Source organism: Prenolepis imparis, unplaced genomic scaffold, assembly GCF_030444845.1.
Source record: "Prenolepis imparis isolate NDT839.2.m4 unplaced genomic scaffold, iyPreImpa1.0 SCAF_4, whole genome shotgun sequence".
NCBI classification, from domain to species: Eukaryota; Metazoa; Arthropoda; class Insecta; order Hymenoptera; family Formicidae; genus Prenolepis; species Prenolepis imparis.
This window is the reverse complement of record NW_028141162.1, coordinates 17,227,731-17,247,612: the sequence shown is the minus strand read 5'-3', so window position 1 is coordinate 17,247,612 and position 19,882 is coordinate 17,227,731. Positions and strand designations below refer to the sequence as shown.

At 28.5% G+C, this 19,882-nt stretch overlaps 1 protein-coding gene across 3 annotated transcripts in view; it reads left to right on the top strand.

Annotated features, from left to right (window-relative positions):
• Mwh (multiple wing hairs) overlaps positions 1-19,882 on the top strand; it is a 74,196-nt gene that overhangs the window by 29,747 nt on the left and 24,567 nt on the right. For all 3 annotated transcript variants that reach the window (XM_083035245.1, XM_083035244.1, XM_083035246.1), the window contains one exon: positions 19,122-19,194. In XM_083035245.1, the coding sequence (XP_082891371.1) occupies positions 19,122-19,194 (73 nt within the window). The remainder of the gene's footprint in view (positions 1-19,121; positions 19,195-19,882) is intronic.

Here is a 19,882-nt window from a genome sequence, read left to right as displayed (position 1 = left end):
GTACTTTCTGCTATTATAAATGGATTTAAATGCGCCTCGTAAATCCGTCGTTAACGATATGCAATGATGATTGCGAAGACGAAGATTAGAAATTGTCGCGCGATTTCTTATACAGAGCGTGACGGATTAAAATTCTAAATCCTGCTGGCAGCATAGCGGTACTCCTTTCCATATTGTGACAATTTTATAGGATGATTTTCGAGCGCATGCGCATGCAAATCTCTCTACTTCTGAATCTTCCTTTGGGAAAGTTGACAAGAAAGTTGTCGCTTTTAATATATGAAAAAGTAGGTCGATCGCTCTAAACTCCAAATGCAGTTTAGCAACATGAATATTAAAAGACCTCGCGCGTTTTGCACGAAAAAATAGTCTCTTATGGTGAAATTAGCTCAAGTTGGGAGAATTGATAGTTTATGATCTTCTGATTATAAGGTTTCTACAGATCGTGAAAAGTTATAAATATATGAAATAGTTAAACTACTAGAGCGCATCGTCGAGAGAATATTTTGCTACATTTCGAATTTTATTTTTACACAACAAATTTTATTAGATAAATAAATAAAACAGAAAATTAAAATATTATAAGTAGCTGGTCATCACTTTTTAATCACTTTATATTTTTTTATCTGTGAAGATAAAATGAAATAAAGGATAATACAATGAGATAAAAAAATATAAAAATATATTATTAATTTTTAATCTTTATAAATTTAATAAGAATAATAAAGAGAACGGCAAATAAATTTATTACAAATTGACAAAATACATGAAAGCAAACGTTTCTTTTCTTTGGGCTTTCAATATATTAATAAAAATTCAGATAGAGTTATATTAAAAATGTTAAAAATGCATTAAGAAGAATTAAATTGATATAATAAATAAATGGCATAGTAAGAAAATAAATATATAAAATCGTCGGTACGATACTGTCATTGTTAAACATTTAACATAAATAAATGGTAAATGTATTTTTTATGTGAAGATTTTATAAAATTAGATTCACACATTGATACTCGTATATGCGTAAAAGTGAGAACATTTTCTATGATTATATAGTTAATATGCTCTAGTAGCTGCAATATAATTTTTCGTGATCTTATCGCTATGGAAACTTTTAATTGAAAGTTTATAAATTAATTATTAATAAATTGTTAATTCTCAATTTAAACCAATATCGCCACGAAACATTTTTCCATACAAACTATACAAAGTTTTTTCTCAGATTGGATTGCAATTTCAATCAAATAAGCTTGTAAAATTTATTAGCGTTAATCTATCTTTATTAATATTATTATACAATTGCATATATATTTTTTATAGCTATATAGACATTGGTTATATCTTGTAAATAAATCACTTATTGTTGTGACACAGCAACAGTAAGTCAATTGTCTGGCTTTAAGAAATGAGGATCGTTCTCTGAATGAACAAGCATAATATGCGATACTATCGCGCTCATCGTCGTCATTACCGCGAGTTAATTGCGAACATCCAATTACGCGGTAGATCTCCGCATTTTTCTTGAATATATACGGAACGCTCGAGCGTTTCTTTTCGATTCCGTTCGCTGTTACCATTTCGTGTCAGCTCCGATTCATCTTGCACATCCTGCTCGACGATTATTTAGCTTTCCATCGTCGCGATTTTTCCATAAAGTTCATGCGGTATTAGAGCAAAATACCGCTGCCGAGCGGCCGATCGTAGATTATTCTAACTAGAAGGAAGCTCGCGGGATTCGTTGACAGCGATTTATGAATGATGCTGATCCAATTACTCACAGAAATGCATAAATCAAATGTTGAAATTAATTTGCTGATAAGTAAGGAAAGCTGTGAGATTGTGTTGCACATCGATCTACAGGATTTTTCAAAGCGCTGTTATCAATTAGTTTATACAGTACGGGAGAGAATCCTTATTATTTATATAATTGCTTCTAACTGTATTATAAATTGTGTGTCCATTTCAAATATTGGTCAAAAATCTTGACTGTGAACTTTTAAGATATTTTGAAATGAATGAACTGAACAATATTTTAAAATACATTTTAATTGCAAAGTTGTACAACATTCTCTAATTCTTTGCTCATTTCAAATGCTTTATTCTTTAAATATTTCGATAATTAAAAAAAATACGAAAAATTTAATTACAAAAAATTAATAATTTTTATGTAATTTTTTAAACAATATTTATACATACAAAATATATTTACATATAATATCATAAAAATTGTCAAATTCTCGTAACTATTTTTAATTGAAAAATAAGCTGCATTAAAGCAAGCTTTAAGTACATGTGTGATTAAATTCAGCGAAATGTTCAGAAGTATAATACAAATCTGAAATTTTAATTTTATAAAAAGTTATCATTATTATGTAATAAAAAAAAGATTTATTGCAGCTATATAACATAATCATAAAATCGAATATTTTATGATTATGTTATCACTGTTAAATTAATGAAAATTATAACACACACAAAAAAATATATATATATATCCTATTGTTTAAAGAACTGATACAACTCTAAGGTAAAAATTACTATTCTCCTAAAAACAAATACATCTTATTTTCTCAGTCAAGCAAAAAAAATGAAAGTTGCATCAAGACTGATTGTTTATTTCTAATCATTGTATCTCTATTAACTATATTATTTTAGATAGTATCTTCATCTATCTTGATGTGTATATTAAAATTTTGATTTTCATGAGTATCTCATCGATTGTAGCAATATCTTATTTATGACATTGCTAAATATCGATGGATAAATTTTATTGATTTTAAATGAAATATTTATCTTTTGAAAATATATACATATATATGTTATATATATATTGAGTACATATTAAGAAGATTTTCTTATTAGCTTATGAACTAGTTTTTAATAATAAAAGGAAAAAGGAAATCTTTGCTGCGATAAATTTAGAATTCTAAAATATGACATAAAATATACATGTTTATGTGGAAAACTTTTGAAATATATTGTCATATATTATAAATATTTTCCTCTCAAGAGGAAGAATTGAATTATTCAACGCAGAGTTTTGTTCGCAAGCTCTCCACATGAAATTGCATCGTATTATCGTATTATGTATACCGTACAGTACACACACACACACACACATATATGTCATGGGATTTCTCGAGATAGCCGTATAATATTAATGTTAGGAAATGATTTCTCACGTAACTAATATGCTGTAATCTGAATTCATATCGGCTTGTAACCGGCACATCGCATAAATTTAACGATATCGCATGCACTATCCGAGTTAACGCGCTAATTCGATGCGACATTTTTTTCTCCTAACGAGATATGTGAAGATTACCTTATATTTATATGTATATATATTGATTCTCGTATAGGTATGTATACATATATTCTTATTAGATCCCCGATTGTGGGAGAATAACGAATGAAGAAAAGAAACAAACGCGCAATAGATGCAATAATAATCGAATTATCATTTGTATAATATAATATTCACAAATTTTATATAATTACCGTAATAGCGAAAGCAAATTTGTTTACATAAAATTATATCAACAATTTTTTTCATTATTTAATACATAAAAAAATATAAAATAATATTTTATTAAATATATATATATTTTATTTTTTTATAAAATATAAAATTATATTTATATTATTTTATTTTCTATAAAATAATATGAAATAATATTTTATTAATATATATATATATATTATATTAAATATATATATTATTTTATTTTCTATAAAATAATATGAAATAATATTTTATTTTACCGCATCGCGTCTGAAAAGAATAAAAATAAAAATTATATCAACAATTTTTTTCATTATTTAATACATAAAAAAATATAAAATAATATTTTATTAAATATATATATATATTATTTTATAAAATAATATAAAATAATATTTTATTAATATATATTATTTTATTTTTTTATAAAATAATATGAAATAATATTTCATTTTACCGCATCGCGTCTGAAAAGAATAAAAATAAAAAAGAAATGAAATATGAAAAGAAGGAAAAAGAGAAAGAAAGAAAAGAGGAGAATGCATAAAGCTACGTGAGAAATGACGCAGTCTCGGTCACAGAAACCGCAGGCAGATCCTCGCCGAGATCTTACTCGCTCCCATCGCGATGTTACCCGAGAATATCTATAAATCATGCGGGTCACGTCTTCTTAGATCCCCTGGATCCCTATATGCATGTTGTCATCCGTGCGATGGATGTAAAACGCGTCACGTGGGCGTCGACACAAACGTGATGTACGGAATATGGGGGGAAATTACGGTCGGAAATCTACTCGGTATGCGCCAAAATTTCTGCCGATGCGTATAACTTTCATCCTTGGCATTCCATACCCCTTGGCGCGACTCGGAATTCCTTCGTGAAAGCGATGGAACGCTTAAAGCCTAGAGCTCACAGAGTGCATAGATTCAAATGCACATAGGCTCTTTCTCTCTCTCCCTCCTTATTTCTCTCTCTCGTTCCTTCGTTCTTTGTTTCTCAAGCGAGAAGAACAAAAGTATAGTATCCGCATATATGGCGACTGAAATGCAGCGGAAGCGATGCTTTGTAACGCGAAATCGTTTCCTTCGACACGCAAGCGAATTCTCACGAGAGCGTGTGTGATTTCTTCAGCAAACAAGTGGATCGATCGATAGCGCTCGACGTAGACATTTTTTTCTTTTTATACTCACGACAAGTCGATCTAACGAGGTGCCGGTTAAGCCTATTTTTCGTTTGAGTACGATTCTTTTATTAAAGAGCCACGTCTCAATATCGGATGGTTATTTGATAGAAAAAAAAAAGAAGGAGAAAGATTAGACCGGAAGAGAGAAATTATTCATAAAAATGTTGCGTCTTTTGTCTCGAAAATCGAAAATCTCACGTGTGTTTGCACAAATTGCACAATGAAGGTTTATAAGATCCAAGAAGTGTACGATTGCAATAATATAATCGAGCTTACTTTATAAATATATTCTTAAGAAAATTCTATTGAAATAAATTCCACTTGAAATCAACTAAAGAATGTAGTTTTTCTAATTTTTTAAATTTTACAAAAGTTTGGTTTGCAAAAAGCCCTTTTTTCAATGGCTTGTAATTCAAAAATTATTATATTAAAATCGCCTATTATTATAAAAAATTGAAAGTTATTGGTCTCGGTTTTTGAGGAAAAAATTATTTCCAAATTAACTATAGAAAATCTGATATTAAAAGGACACTCGATGGTCTTGGGACATCCTATGCACACACATACAATATATTTAATATTTGTGCATTAAAATTGCTTATTATTAGAAAATTATCAATGTTTTGATTTTTGAGGAAAAATTGTTTTCAAATTTGCCAAAAAATCTAGCATTAAAAAAAATACGCGATGGTTCTTGTGGGATATCCTATACACATACAAACACAAACACACATAATATTGTGCATTAAAATCTCCTTTTATTATAAAAAATCGAAAATTATCGATGCTCCGATTTTGAGGAAAAATGTTTTCCATTTGCCAGAAAATCTATTATTTTAATAAAAGGATATCCAGTGATTTTGGGACATCCTATGCATACAATATATTTAATATTGTGCATTAAAATTGTCTTTTATATTATAAAAAAAATCGAAAATTATCGATACCTCGATTTTTGAGGAAAATCTTTTCCAAATTTGCCAGAAAATCTATTATTAAAAGGACATCCGACGATTCTGGAATATTTTATACATACACATATAATATTGTGCATTACATCAGTCATAATTTTCTAACATCTTTGTCTGAAGCTCCTGGCGCGAGCTCCGCGTGTTCCTTAATTAGTCTCGTCGCAACTCTTCGTTTATGATTTATCGCAAGTACCGTGTAAATAGTTTCGCAGGTTCTAGAAAGCGTTTTTCTCGCGAGAAAACAGAATCCCGTGCGTGGATTCTTATTTGCCCTTTTACTACTGCGTATGTACACATGTATAATATATATGTATATTCTCACACGTGGTATTTTCCCATTCAGGAAGCATCGCCGCGTCGATTTTATTACCCGCGTGTTTAGCCAATAATTCCCTACCGGTGTTAATTATTGCGTCCCGTTATGCCACTGGATGAATAATGTTGCTACCGCACGTGGTTATATATCCTCCGATGTAAATTTCGCAATTAACCGCCGCGCAAACGATTCTCTTTTCGTAATTATCTCGATTATTTTCCTCTGCCGTAACTATTATATCAACGAATATATTCTCCCATATGTTTGTGTGTGTATAAAAAAATAGGGGTGTCTCACTGTCGCAATACATGTACATTTTTTCTAGAATTACGCATTACTTCGCATTGATTTACAAGCATAAAACAATAAACCCAGACAGGATTAAAATGTCGTAAAAAATAAAAATGATGTTATGACGTTTTTTAAATATATATTTTACTAAATATTATAATTTATGAAATCATTAATATTTGACATTAAATTTGTTCAGATCTAATCTAATTTTATTTGTATTTTGTGTGTGTTCAGGTTTATATAAAAGAAATTTTTATTAAAAATTAATAATTGGAATTCTTTAAAGTCGCTAGTAGATAAATTAAAGAAACAAATGAAATTATTCGACCAAACTGGCAAATAGATATTTTTTATTTAATTGCAAATCACGATGTTTCGACCATATGGTTGTAATCCTTATCAAACTGAGTTTATATCACTTGATAAGGACCACAACCATATGGTCGAAACGTCGTGATTTTCAATTAAATAAAAAATATCTATTTGCCAGTTTGGTCGAATAATTTCACTTGTTTCTTTTATTAAAAATGTTTTTTTAAGTTGATTTTTAAAAATTTCTCAATTTTTTAATCACGAAGTTTAAAATAAGACATTCTTTTTTTATAATTGGGAACGCGTAACTTTTTGTTATTCTTAATTATAATATAATATTTTAATTTTAGGTATTCCAACTAAATATTTGCAATATTAATTTTAAATTTTTTGTATAATACATTATTGGTATTATATGTTTTACAATATCTCATAAATTTATTTTTCTTAACATTCCTTTTTATAATCATTCTAATTACATTTTTCTTACTAAATCAAACAGTGCTAATATTTAAATATTGTATTTTATTTAAAAAAAGAATTAACATAATTACACGCATTTCTCAATAATGTACTTATTTATTATTTATTACTTATTTATTATTTATTACTTATTTATTATTTATTACTTATTTATTATTAATTCGCAATCATGTACAAATTTTTGATGAGTGAGACACCCTTCGAAGATAACATTATTGTCAATTAATATATTTAATTTTTTCCCTCATCCAAAATCTGATGAACGAAAATAGCATCAGTCGACATTGTGTGACAAGTGCACTTTGCAATGCTGAATTAAATGTCATCTCGCTAAACGAAGCGCATTGAAGTGTCTAACGGTGCCGAGGAATTATTATGGTTCGTGTCGTGACGCTGTAAATTAGATTTCTCCCGTACGATAAACTGTCGAGCACTGAATTCTCGTGCGTCTCTTCTTCGTTTATTTATTTATTTTTTTTTCGAAGAGAGAGATCTCTCCCTCTTTCCTTTTTTTTTTCTTCCTTCTTTCTCGCTCGCGCACTCGCGAGCACTTGGACGCTGAATCGCGCGTTATATGTCCGTGGAAGAGATACAGTTATACACTTTGCTCGAGAGAAAGAGAGCGGAGGATGAGGAAGAAGGATGGGATGTGTATCTCTCCGCCAGACGGAGGACCCGTTTTATAACTAGAGATTCATAACGGCATATATGTATATACGCATGCGCGCGCGCGATTTCACAATGGATGACATTAGACTGACAAGTGGCAGACAAAACGAAACGGGATCCGAATCGCCATATTTCACGCGATGTTAGCTTCTCGCAGCACGTGTTGGATCTTCTGGAGTTTTATTTTGTATATATAGTAGGAAGCTCTCTTTCTCTCCCTCTCTTTCGCGCGCGAGGAGACTTTAATGCGTGCACAGCTATATAAATAAAATTTATATACATAGATGACCATCTAGATAAAATTTTTGCATCATCTTTATATAGATAATAAATCTGCATCTTAGATAAAAAAAAGTGTTATTTTTATTAAATTATCTAGAATAATGTTCAGATAATTTGATTTAGAATTTATAGCACATAAAAATACTTAAGTAGTAAAACTTAAGCAGTAAGCGATAAAAACTTACAAATAAAAATATGAATATATTTTTAGATCCCTTTTAAAATTTATATTTTTTATATAATTGTTTACATAAGCGGTCAAAAAATAATATTATCTGAAAGTTATCTAGATGAATCGCCATATAATTTTCTCTTTTATCTAGATATTTATATTATCTAGATATTATCTATATTTAAATCATCTTCATTTTATCTAAGATAAATTTATATATTTTTATTTCATCTTTATCTTGCTAATTTTAAAATCATCTAAGCACAACACTGTGCGTGGAATAAGGACTCGCGCGCGAGGAGACTTTAATGCGTGGAGTGTAGGATTCAATTGCACGCACGGATCTCAATTTCTCGTTGATCGACAGTTTTTATAATGGAAACATGTCCGAGAGGGACACAAAAACTACACACGCCTTCCGGCTGTGAGATTCCAACGGAAAGCTTTTTGATCTCTTGAAAAGTAGAAAGTATACACGCGCATCTCTCACGAAATGACTCGACGCACAATCTCCCTCTCTCTCTCGACCAATCTGGGCGTTACTCGTCTCTTGGTCTCGAGCATTAATGGCTTCAATTTCCTGCGAGTACGGTAGTACTTGGGTGTATCATCAGCATATACGAATCCTCTTTCCCCGTGAAACTGTAACTCGATTGAGCTCCGGTTCCAAGAATGGCGTCAGTATCATTTTCACGATCGCTGGAAGTGTGACGTTTATTCGAAACGTGCTACATTTCTACATAATTCATTAAACTTAAATATGAAGCATGTTTAATTAAATTTTAATTCTATAAATTATATTATAATTATATAAATATAAATTATACTATAAATTATAATTATATAATTATAAAAATTTAATTAATTATATTTTTTCATTTTTAATTATATTATGATATAATATAATATTATAATATATAATATTAATATATAATATATAATTAATATATAATATATAATTAATATATAATATATAATTAATATATAATATATAATATTATAATATAATAATATAATATTATATTATAATATAATATAAATTATATTATAATTATATAATTATATATTAAATTCATTTAATTATATATTTTTTATTTTTTATCTCTGTCTTTATATTTCGAAAAATCCTCATGATTAGGTCGATCGCTCCGATTGAGCCTAAATGATCTTTTACATGATTATTTTTGATAAGACTTTGACTGGTCGTCATCTTTGGGCATTTATAGTACGATATTTAAATAATCTGGATTGTCGCTTGCTCGAACGAGTCCACGTTAATAAAACAAGCAGTCAGATTTGATCTTGCATTTATTATCGTCTTGGACAGCCCCTTTCTCATCCTTGTTTCCTCTTCTTTCTCTCTCTCTCTCTCATTATATGTATCTTTTTTTCTTTTTTTTCCTTTTTATTCCGCAACTCATCGGCGATTTATCGGCAGGAACCAAACTCTCTAATCAATATATATAGTTCAATGGCTTTCTCGTTCAAGATCCTGATTGCCATGCATCCTGAATCTTTTTCTTCCTAGATCGAGGTCATCGGGCCTTGTTTAATGTATTTTACGATGCGTGACGAATAAAGTATTTTGATGTGCCAGATATATTCGATCAAAAGCAATATAATCACTACGATCAAAATATCGATCATAATGTATATTGGATATGTTTATATTCTAAATAATGCGAAAGAACAGGAGATAATAATAAGGATTAATAGGATAAATCTTAATCTTGGAAAGAATCGCGAAAGCAGTTTCTTGATTTAGGGAAGAAACCTGATTTCGCGGAGATATCGAGAATTTATTTTCATATAATTATCTAATAAACGTAATGTAGATTGTATGATATCGTGATTAAAATATTCGATGATACCAGTAAAGTAGCTATTTCCTTGATCACAAATTTACCGCACGATTTAATATTTCCTAAATGACTCTAGCAGTTCATTATTCCGAGCTAGAATGTGAGAATATATTAGAAATCCCATGACAAGTAGTTCGTGAATTATTTGATAATATATTGTAATTATTATCACCTACGGAAAATAAATTTATGTCGTGTTACATATTTGTCGGTGCGAATTTTTGCTATGAAATAAATAAGCATAAAAAATACACATTATTTTACATTTTTAATTAATTGATTGACAATAATCGATCGATTTTAAAAATTCAAAGATTATTTATTTTGAAGTGCATATTGTATATTTAAGACGATAACGTGCGATAATTTTAGCCCTAAGACAAATCAATTCCTTTTCTAAACAAGATTGACTTCTAAACAAAAGTATGCATTTGTATTGATTAAGCTTCTTTTAATCAATATCTTAAAAAATACAAAGGACCTTATTCTTATGAAAAATCGCTTGCAGTGAATTTGATTGCAGTCGTGATATTTTGTAGTTTATATCGTTTCTGAGAAAAGTCTTCGTAACTTTTCAACTAAAAAATGAACAATTTTCGTCCCTGCTACGGTCTTTATTGACTCTAAAACCTCTCAGCTGTCTGTGTGTACGTATGCACATCCCACATGCCATAAACACGACATACATATTTCATGGTCATAAAATATGATGGAAATGACGAACATAAAAGTCTTCTTACGCGCTGATAACTTGAGCGACGAGATGTTAGGTTTAAGTCGCTGTAGCTCAAAAACTAATCTTTTTTTTAGTTGAAGTTAAGAAAACTTTTTATCAGAACGATGTACAAACTACAAAATATCTTGACTGTCAAATCCACTGAATGTCATTTTCGATATAAGAATATATAGTGCGAGGTCCTTTATAAAATAAAAACGAAAATCTAGATGTTGACGAGAAAAACATTTTGTACCATGAAATAATTAATTTATCTTCTAAAAAATTTCTCTGCAAAAATACTTAAAAAGAGTTTTTTTTTTAAGAAAGAATGTGATTAATATTTCATGTACACAAAATATTTTTTTCATCAAAATCTAGATGTATTGTTTTATTTTATTTTATTTTCGTATTTTTTAGGATATGGATAAAAAAAGAAGCTTAATATCAATAAAAATACACAGAGAGAATTTTCTCTTATGGGACGATAATTATGGGACAATATGGTATGGAAAGAATTTTATGAGAATTTCTCTGATTCACAATAAAAAATAAAATATGTTTGATTAATTTTACTAAAAGTAGAGTAAAATTAAAAGTATGATAAAATTAATCAAGCATATTTTTAAAATTCTTTCCATACCATATAGTCTCACGATTACCATAATTTTCAGGGTAAATTCTCAGAAAATTCTCTCTCTGTGTACGTACTTTTGTTCAGGAATCGATCTGTTGTTCAGAAACTGATTGCGCTTACTTAACATACCGTATATAAGCAAAAGCTTAGACGAGAGTCCGGCTCGTCTCAGTTTTGCAACCCGCGGAGTAAGAACGTATTTCTTTGGCAATCGGCGAGGAATCAGGATATGAAAGAAGATCGACTGCATTTCCGGGCGTCGCGGTTAACATTCCGCTGTGCATAACTCCTGGAACAGTCATAACGGAAGAATCCCTCTTAGGGACTCACGTGTACATCCCCGTTAATGGCCGTCAAGATCGACGATCCGGGATCCCAAAGATCGCCTTCTTCTGCTTCGTCCCCTCGTCTCCGATCGCGTCTCTTCCTTTTGCTCTTTCCTTTCCCGTCCAAGTCCCGCGATATCTGATGCGGCATGAACGCTCAACGGAAAAGCATTACGGGCATCGTGATGCTTACAATGTCTTCCTTCCCCATCGCCTTCTCCAGCGATGACCCCTTCTTGTGTTTAACCGTACCTTTCGACCGCTTGTTTGTTGTGTGTGTGTGTGTGTGTGTGTACTGGTACGCGATTCTGACTCCTTTAATAATCGTGGAACATGGATCCAATACCGTTGCTCCCACTGTACGCTTTCCGGATACCGTATCACGGATTACATCGTTGTAATAATTACAGGTCGAAATACATTTGACTCTTAAATTGACGCCATCAATTAGTCATCTTTTAAACCCGAGAGAGAGAGAGAGAGAGAGAGAGAGAGAGAGAGAGAGAGAGAGAGAAGACATTGAATTTATTAATATTAATAATAATTATTAATATTAATATTAATTTTAATATTAATATTAATTATTTCAATATTATTTTTTCTGTTCTTTTTTTGTAACTCTGTAAAGCAAATCTTTGAAAACATCTTTTCACTTCTATACATAAAGAAAAAAAATCGAATTGTTACCATTATTTGTAATTGTAATTATTTGATGACAAAAGAACATTTTGTTTAATGAATATTATCTCTATTGATATTATCTTGCAAATTACGTTATAAAATCTTGTGTCAAAAATTCTTAATTAGTAAGTATTCATAAAAGGGACATCTCACTTTATTTATTTTATTTTATTTTCTCTGTCTCGCGTTTTAAAAAAATGACGCTAATTGATTGCACTTTTATTTTTTTAATACTTTTATATCTCGTGCGATAAAATCTTGAGTGATTTGCATTTTGAATCACATCTAAGACGCTTCTGGTTACTAAAATATAACTTTTCTACTTTTTTCTACTTTCTATGCTTAATTTGAAATATTTAAATGAAGAAAATGATATTAGTTGAAATTTAAAATATATATGAATAATTTTCTAATAAGAAAATTTATTAATTTATCGTTATGCTCAATAAAACTTAGAAATGCTGTAGTCATATGCTATGAAAAGTTGTTTAGTTGGCAAAAATAGGTCAAATTTATTGTCGGCATAATATTAAAACTATTTTTTAAAAAATATAAATGAAAACATTTTCTGTTTAAAAAAATAATTATTTTGTATCATACATCTTAAGTCTTTCTCCCAATTTCAATAACTTAAAATAGTTGCTTACTATTTATTAAATGCAAAATAATACAATAATAACTTAATCTTAAATTATATTTAATCTAATTCGAAGTTGATAAGAAATATCAAAATATGTCATATTTAAAAACATTGTGTATTTAGCATATCATTTATGAGAATTTCTCTGATTAATATTTATCACAATAAAAATAATAATATCTATCACAATAAAATATAAAATATGTTTGATTAATTTTATTATGCAATTTAATAAAATATTAATAAAACACATTTTATATTTTATCGTGATAGATATTATTATTTCTAATAATAATATCTATAATACAATCAAGATTATCTTTAATTAGATTATAAAAGCTATCCGATCATTATTCGGCGCTAAAAGATATTTTCTAACAAAAACAAAAATATGGTTTCTTATTCTTTTATAAGAAAGATAATAATCGTTTCATCTGCATCGCACATTTTGTATTATGAATCATGTACCTATATTTAAAAAAAATTGATCTCTTGTGACATTGTACCTATAATAGAAAATCTCTCTATTCTATATATTATATATCTCTATTTTAAAACAGAGATATCTCCCATATTTGTTATCATATTGATTAAAGAAAACAGGTCAAAGATATCACATGCATAAATTGATTGTGCACAATTATTATTTTTATCTCAATTATTATTTTCTTATATATTTATTTATTTATTATATATATATTTTAATTATTATTATTTTACGGATGTAATTTTGCAATTAAAATAAGAATGAAGAGAATTTGAGAAGAAAAATAAAATTCACGATAGAGGGATTTTATCGTAGACATTTTTCCCTATCGCAGACAAGTATAACTTGCCTGCGGAGGGTGGGTTAATGTACATTACGGAATTCTGCGGCGGATACAGTGGCGAGAATTGTTTTAGAGGCACAGCGGTAGCCGCGAAGAGATATAAATGAAGGGAGTGCGCGCCGTTTAACGCTATTAAAGCGCCACGCTGTACTTGTATCGCTGTACTTGTATAGTAGATAGTAGTAAACGCGTGCATATGTATGTATGTATGTATGTATGTATGTATGTATGTATGTATCTATGTGTGACTAACCGCTCGCGCGCGGGTCAATGCCTCGGCTGTCTCCTGAGCAGTAGGTACACGTACTTTTTTTCTCCGCGTTACATCCAAGAACGCGTTTCAAGTATATACCCGCATGTATGTTGTACGTGCGTACGTACGTAGGTACGCATGCATGCACGCATGCATCTGCAGCGCTTCCGCGAGAGAGGTCCATGCGCGACTGTTCGAGAGAGTATCTCCTCGCGTACGATCTCCGCGAGGTTCGCAATCCATTCTCGAATTTTCGATATAATTAATTTTAGACACTTTGTTGTGACTTGTTTCTTAAAAAAATTTCAAAGTTTCTTTTTCTTCAGAAAAATGGTTTGATATATAATTAAAGGATGATTAGAACGTGATCTTTTTATTATTAAAAATATAGTATACTAAAAAAAGTAGTATATACTAAAAATATTATATGCTTAAAAAAGTAGTATGCTAAATTTACATTTCGTTACATGAAAATTCTCCAAACCTTTTTTTGTATATGTTCTGAATGTTTCGACACGTTATTAAAAGATAATTAGAAGATGATATTTTATTATTTAAAAAAATGGAAAAAAGTAGTATATTCTAAATTTTTTATATTTTTACGATTTCGCGAGATTCGCAATCCATTCTCGAATTTTCGATATAGTTTTAGACACTTGTATGCGTGACTTGTTTCTTAAAAAAATTTCAAAGTTTCTTTTTTTCAGAAAAATGTGTTTGATATATAATTCAAGGATAATTAGAACGTGATCTTTTTATTATTAAAAATATAGTATACTAAAAAAAGTAGTATACTAAAAATAATATGCTAAAGAAAGTAATATGCTAAATTTACATTTCGTTACATGAAAATTTCAAAGCTTTCTTTTTCTATGTTCAGAATGTTTTAACACGTTATTAAAAGGTAATTAGAAGATGATTTTTTATTATTAAAATAAATGGAAAAAGTAGTATATTCTAAATTTACATTTTCGATATATGAAAATTCATTGGAAAATGAATTGATGAGATGAATTGATGAACTGATTCAAGATTGATTTAATTAACTCGATTTGACACAATATTTTCCGAATTATAAAAGGGCAAAGTCCTATATTTCTACAAAAATTTTTGCTTACAGAAATTTAAAAAATTTTTAATCAGAAATTAATACAAGTATTTTTATTTATTTTTTTATTATTTTGAATGTTATATAAAAATAATCATTAGAATTCTTAAAAACTATTCAAAACTTTCAAGATTTAACTTACATCTTATAAAAAATTTTTTGATTCACAAAGACATTTCGAAAATTTATATTTGAGAATTGTAAAATTGCCTGAATTTCTTGCATTCGAAAAAATACGCTTAAAATATTTTTCTAGAGAAAATCGAATTTGTTACAAAAATTTTTAGATAGTCCTTATTTTAAGATAGATCTCATCTTAATCGTAATTTTAAAAAAATTATTACGCATATAATTTGAAAAAAATTATTACTCACGTGCGAATTTTTATATAAAGAAAATATTAAGTAAATTTTAGAGAATTCTTTAAAGAATTTTAAAGTTTCTCTTATATATTTGTGAAAAAGTTCTAGCAGTTTTAAACATACACAGAGAGAATTTTCTCCTAGAATTTACCCTGAAAATCATGGTAATCGACAATATGATATGGAAAGAATTTTATAAGAATTTCTCTGATTAATCTTTATCACAATAAAAATAATAATATCTATCACAATAAAATATAAAATATGTTTTATTAATATTTTACTAAACTGCATAATAAAATTAATCACAAACATATTTTATATTTTATTGTGATAGAGATATTATTATTTTTATTGTGATAAATATTAATCAGAGAAATTCTCATAAAATTCTTTCCATATTATATTATCCCACGATTACCATAATTTTCAGGCTAAATTCTAAGAGAAAATTCTCTCTGTGTATGTTTAAAACTGCTAGAACTTTTTCACAAATATATAAGAGAAACTTTAAAATTCTTTAAAGAATTCTCTAAAATTCTTCTAAAAGAATTCTATAATTATATTAAAATTTCGAAATATATGCATTGAAGCATTATAGAATCGACATCCACAAAAAATTGATCAACAAGTAACTAATAGACAAATGAAATAAAAGAAGCAATCGTAGCAATTTCATTTTTCTAAATTAATTATTTGTTTTTAAATTACTCTACTATCATACAATCTTAAACTATATTCGCGATGAACATCTGTGATTAAAAAGTCTCTCAACGCAATGTATTTAATATAATATGATTAATTATATATTATAGTTAATTATTATAATTAATATATATATAATTAATGAATTATAAATTAATAATTTATTTAATAATTAATATTTAATTAATTAATTTTTTTTTTATTTTTATTTAATTTATTAGTTAATAATTAATAATTAATTTTATTTACTAATTATAATATGACACTATTATCACAAAGATTAATCTGCAAATTGCATATGAATCAACATACAGCCACGAGTTACAAGTGCGCCAACTGTAAGTGCATTTTTGATTCACTCGGCTTCGAATCATCGGATCATCGATGCGCGATCAATAAATATATCCATCGTGATCGCGGCATGATGATCGTGACTTCCATTATTACATCGCGGTTAACCTACAAAACTAAGCATCCATGATCCGTGTCTCCTCTCGTAGTATCCTATCCTCCTATCTAGCGGAATCATTACGCTACTCGCGGACCGTGAAATGTCAGCGTTCGCGAGAAGAGTTTCTTATCTCGCCGGATAAGATTATCTGCATATCTTGGCAAGGCATGTGTAAAATCACGATAACCGAAATCTTTGCGCTAATACAATTTTCATTACTATAATTCTTTTGCAAGATTTATATCTCGCCCGTGAATCATCGATATTGCATTCACGCGAAATGTCAATTATCGGTCAAAAATCAGTTGCATTCAAAGTTTTCCGCCTTTCATCGAATTAATCGTATTTATCAAATTTTTTATAATTTTATTAATTTAATAATAATTTTGCAAGTGTGATAGATATGTATATATGCTGTCTTTCCAGAGAAAGGATAAAGTATTTACGTTTGATCTATGTCTTATTTCAATCACCGATATTGCATTACGTGAAATATTATTATCTGTCAAAATTTATTAGTTTTATTCAAAATCTTTCGTGTTCATCGAATTAATTTTAATTATAGATTTTTTAATAATTTTATTATTTTAATAATAACTTTTTCAATAATAATTCTAATAATAATTCTAATAATAATTTTGCAAATTCGAGAGAGCCGGACGAATGTGTACATGTCTTTCTAGAAAAACAATAAATTAAAATTTTTTACATCAATTTGATTCATTTTATTTATCGAATTTTTAATAATTTTATTAATTCAATAATTTTTAATAATAATTTTGCGAGTTCGATAGGCCTGGTCGAATGTATGTCTCTCCAGAGAAAGAATAAAGCAGAATTTACACCGATTCGATAGAACAATTAGATGGCGGTCGCGAGATAAAATTGAAACTTCCCCTTTATAGAAATTGTTAAAATAACGCACATTCGGAATTGATGCGCGCGATCGCCTTCATTCTGGCGGAACGCATCAGGTGAGTGAGGTACCGTTTGAAAATACCGCGAAGCAAATTCCGTGGAGCCGTCCTACAACTCGGATCTGACGATCCACAGCGCTATGTATGTACATACATACGCCATTCGTTAATTAAATTCAACATTCCGCGATCGATGGTAAAAAAAAGCGACGCATTATTTAACCCTTCTGTCAATGAATAGGCACCCGAAGCAACTTTAAACGTTAAAAGTGGAACTTTTCTCTGAAAAAATATAAACGATGAGGAATAAAATTGCATACATATATACACAGAGAGAATTTTATGAGAATTTCTCTGATTAATATTTATCACAATAAAAATAATAATATCTATTACAATAAAATATGTTTGATTAATTTTACTATGCAGTTTAATAAAATAAATCAAACACGTTTTATATTTTATTGTGATAGATATTATTATTTTTATTGTGATAGATATTATTATTTTTATTGTGATAAAGATTAATCAGAGAAATTCTTATAAAATTCTTTCCATATCATATTGTCGATTACCATGATTTTCAGGGTGAATTCTAAAAGAAAATTCTCTCTGTGTATAGATATATATGTGGTGTTAACTTCATATTTTCTTTACATAAAAATTCGCACGTGAGTAATAATTTTTTTCAAATTATATGCGTAATAATTTTTTTTTAATTATACGATTAAGATGAGATCTATCTTAAAATAAGGACTATCTAAAAATTTTTGTAACAAATTCGATTTTCTCTAGAAAAATATTTTAAGCGTATTTTTTTCGAATGCAAGAAATTCAAGTAATTTTACAATTCTCAAATAAAAATTTTCGAAATGTCTATATAAATCAAAAATTTTTTTATAAGATGTAAGTTGAGTCTTGAAAGTTTTGAATAGTTTTTTAAGAATTCTAATGATTATTTTTATATAACATTCAAAATGATAAAAAAATTAATAAAAATACTTGTATTAATTTCTGATTAAAAATTTTAGCATATTATTTTTAGTATACTACTTTTTTTAGTATACTATATTTTTAATAATAAAAAATCACGTTCTAATCATCCTTTAATTATACCTATATCAAAACATTTTTCTGAAAAAAAGAAACTTTAAAATTTTTTTAAGAAACAAGTCACGCATACAACAAAGTGTCTAAAACTATATCAAAAATTCGAGAATAGATCGCGAACCTCGCAAAATTGATATTATTTTTATTGTGATAAATATTAATCAGAGAAAATTCTTTCCGTACCATATTGTCCCACGATTACCATGATTTTCAGGGTAAATTCTAAGAGAAAATTCTCTCAGTATACATCTGTGTTTCTCCTTCGAAGCGAATAAATTCTGAAATTCACGATTATTCCTTGAATAATGTGGTTTTCTTTTTTTTTTTTTTTCTACAGTGAGTCGGACATGGCGCCCAATGCGGAGGAAGAGCTGCTGGTCGTGAAACCATGGGGACCTCAACCGGAAAAGGTAAAGTAAAGAAAGACATTAAGTAAATTACGGTGTAAAATGTATAAACGACGGCGATTGCGTCGCGTGCCGATCAGCTGACGTGTAAACGGCGCGGAAGCTTTATGACATAACTCGAATCGCGCATAAACGGCAATCGGCATCAGGATGAAATTCCGATGGAAAGGACAGATACCGAATCATCTAGTTTCTAGTTTTACTTGAGCTTTACCGTAAGAACACCATCGCCTCGACTTACATTAGTTGACATATGTATGTATGTGCAAGAAAGAGAAAGAGAATATTAACACTGAGAGAAACGACCTTCCGCGCGCTAAAGTAGCAAAGTCACTTTCCGCCTTGACCTTGTCGCTAACGGCATATACAACTTGATGCATTGCGTAACGTTTCATAAATATTCCTATATGTATGTATTTTCGACTGTTATGATATATATTTAATATAGTATAAGATAGTATGAATTTTTTTTGTATATGTATATTATATATATATTTATTTATATTTATTTTATATTCATTTTATATATATATTTATTTTATATTTATTTTATATTTTTATTTATAGGTATTTATATTTATTTTATGTTTTTATTTATAGGTATTTATATTTATTTTATATTTTTATATACATATATTTATATATATAATATTTATTTATATATTTATATTTTAATATAAATATTTTATAT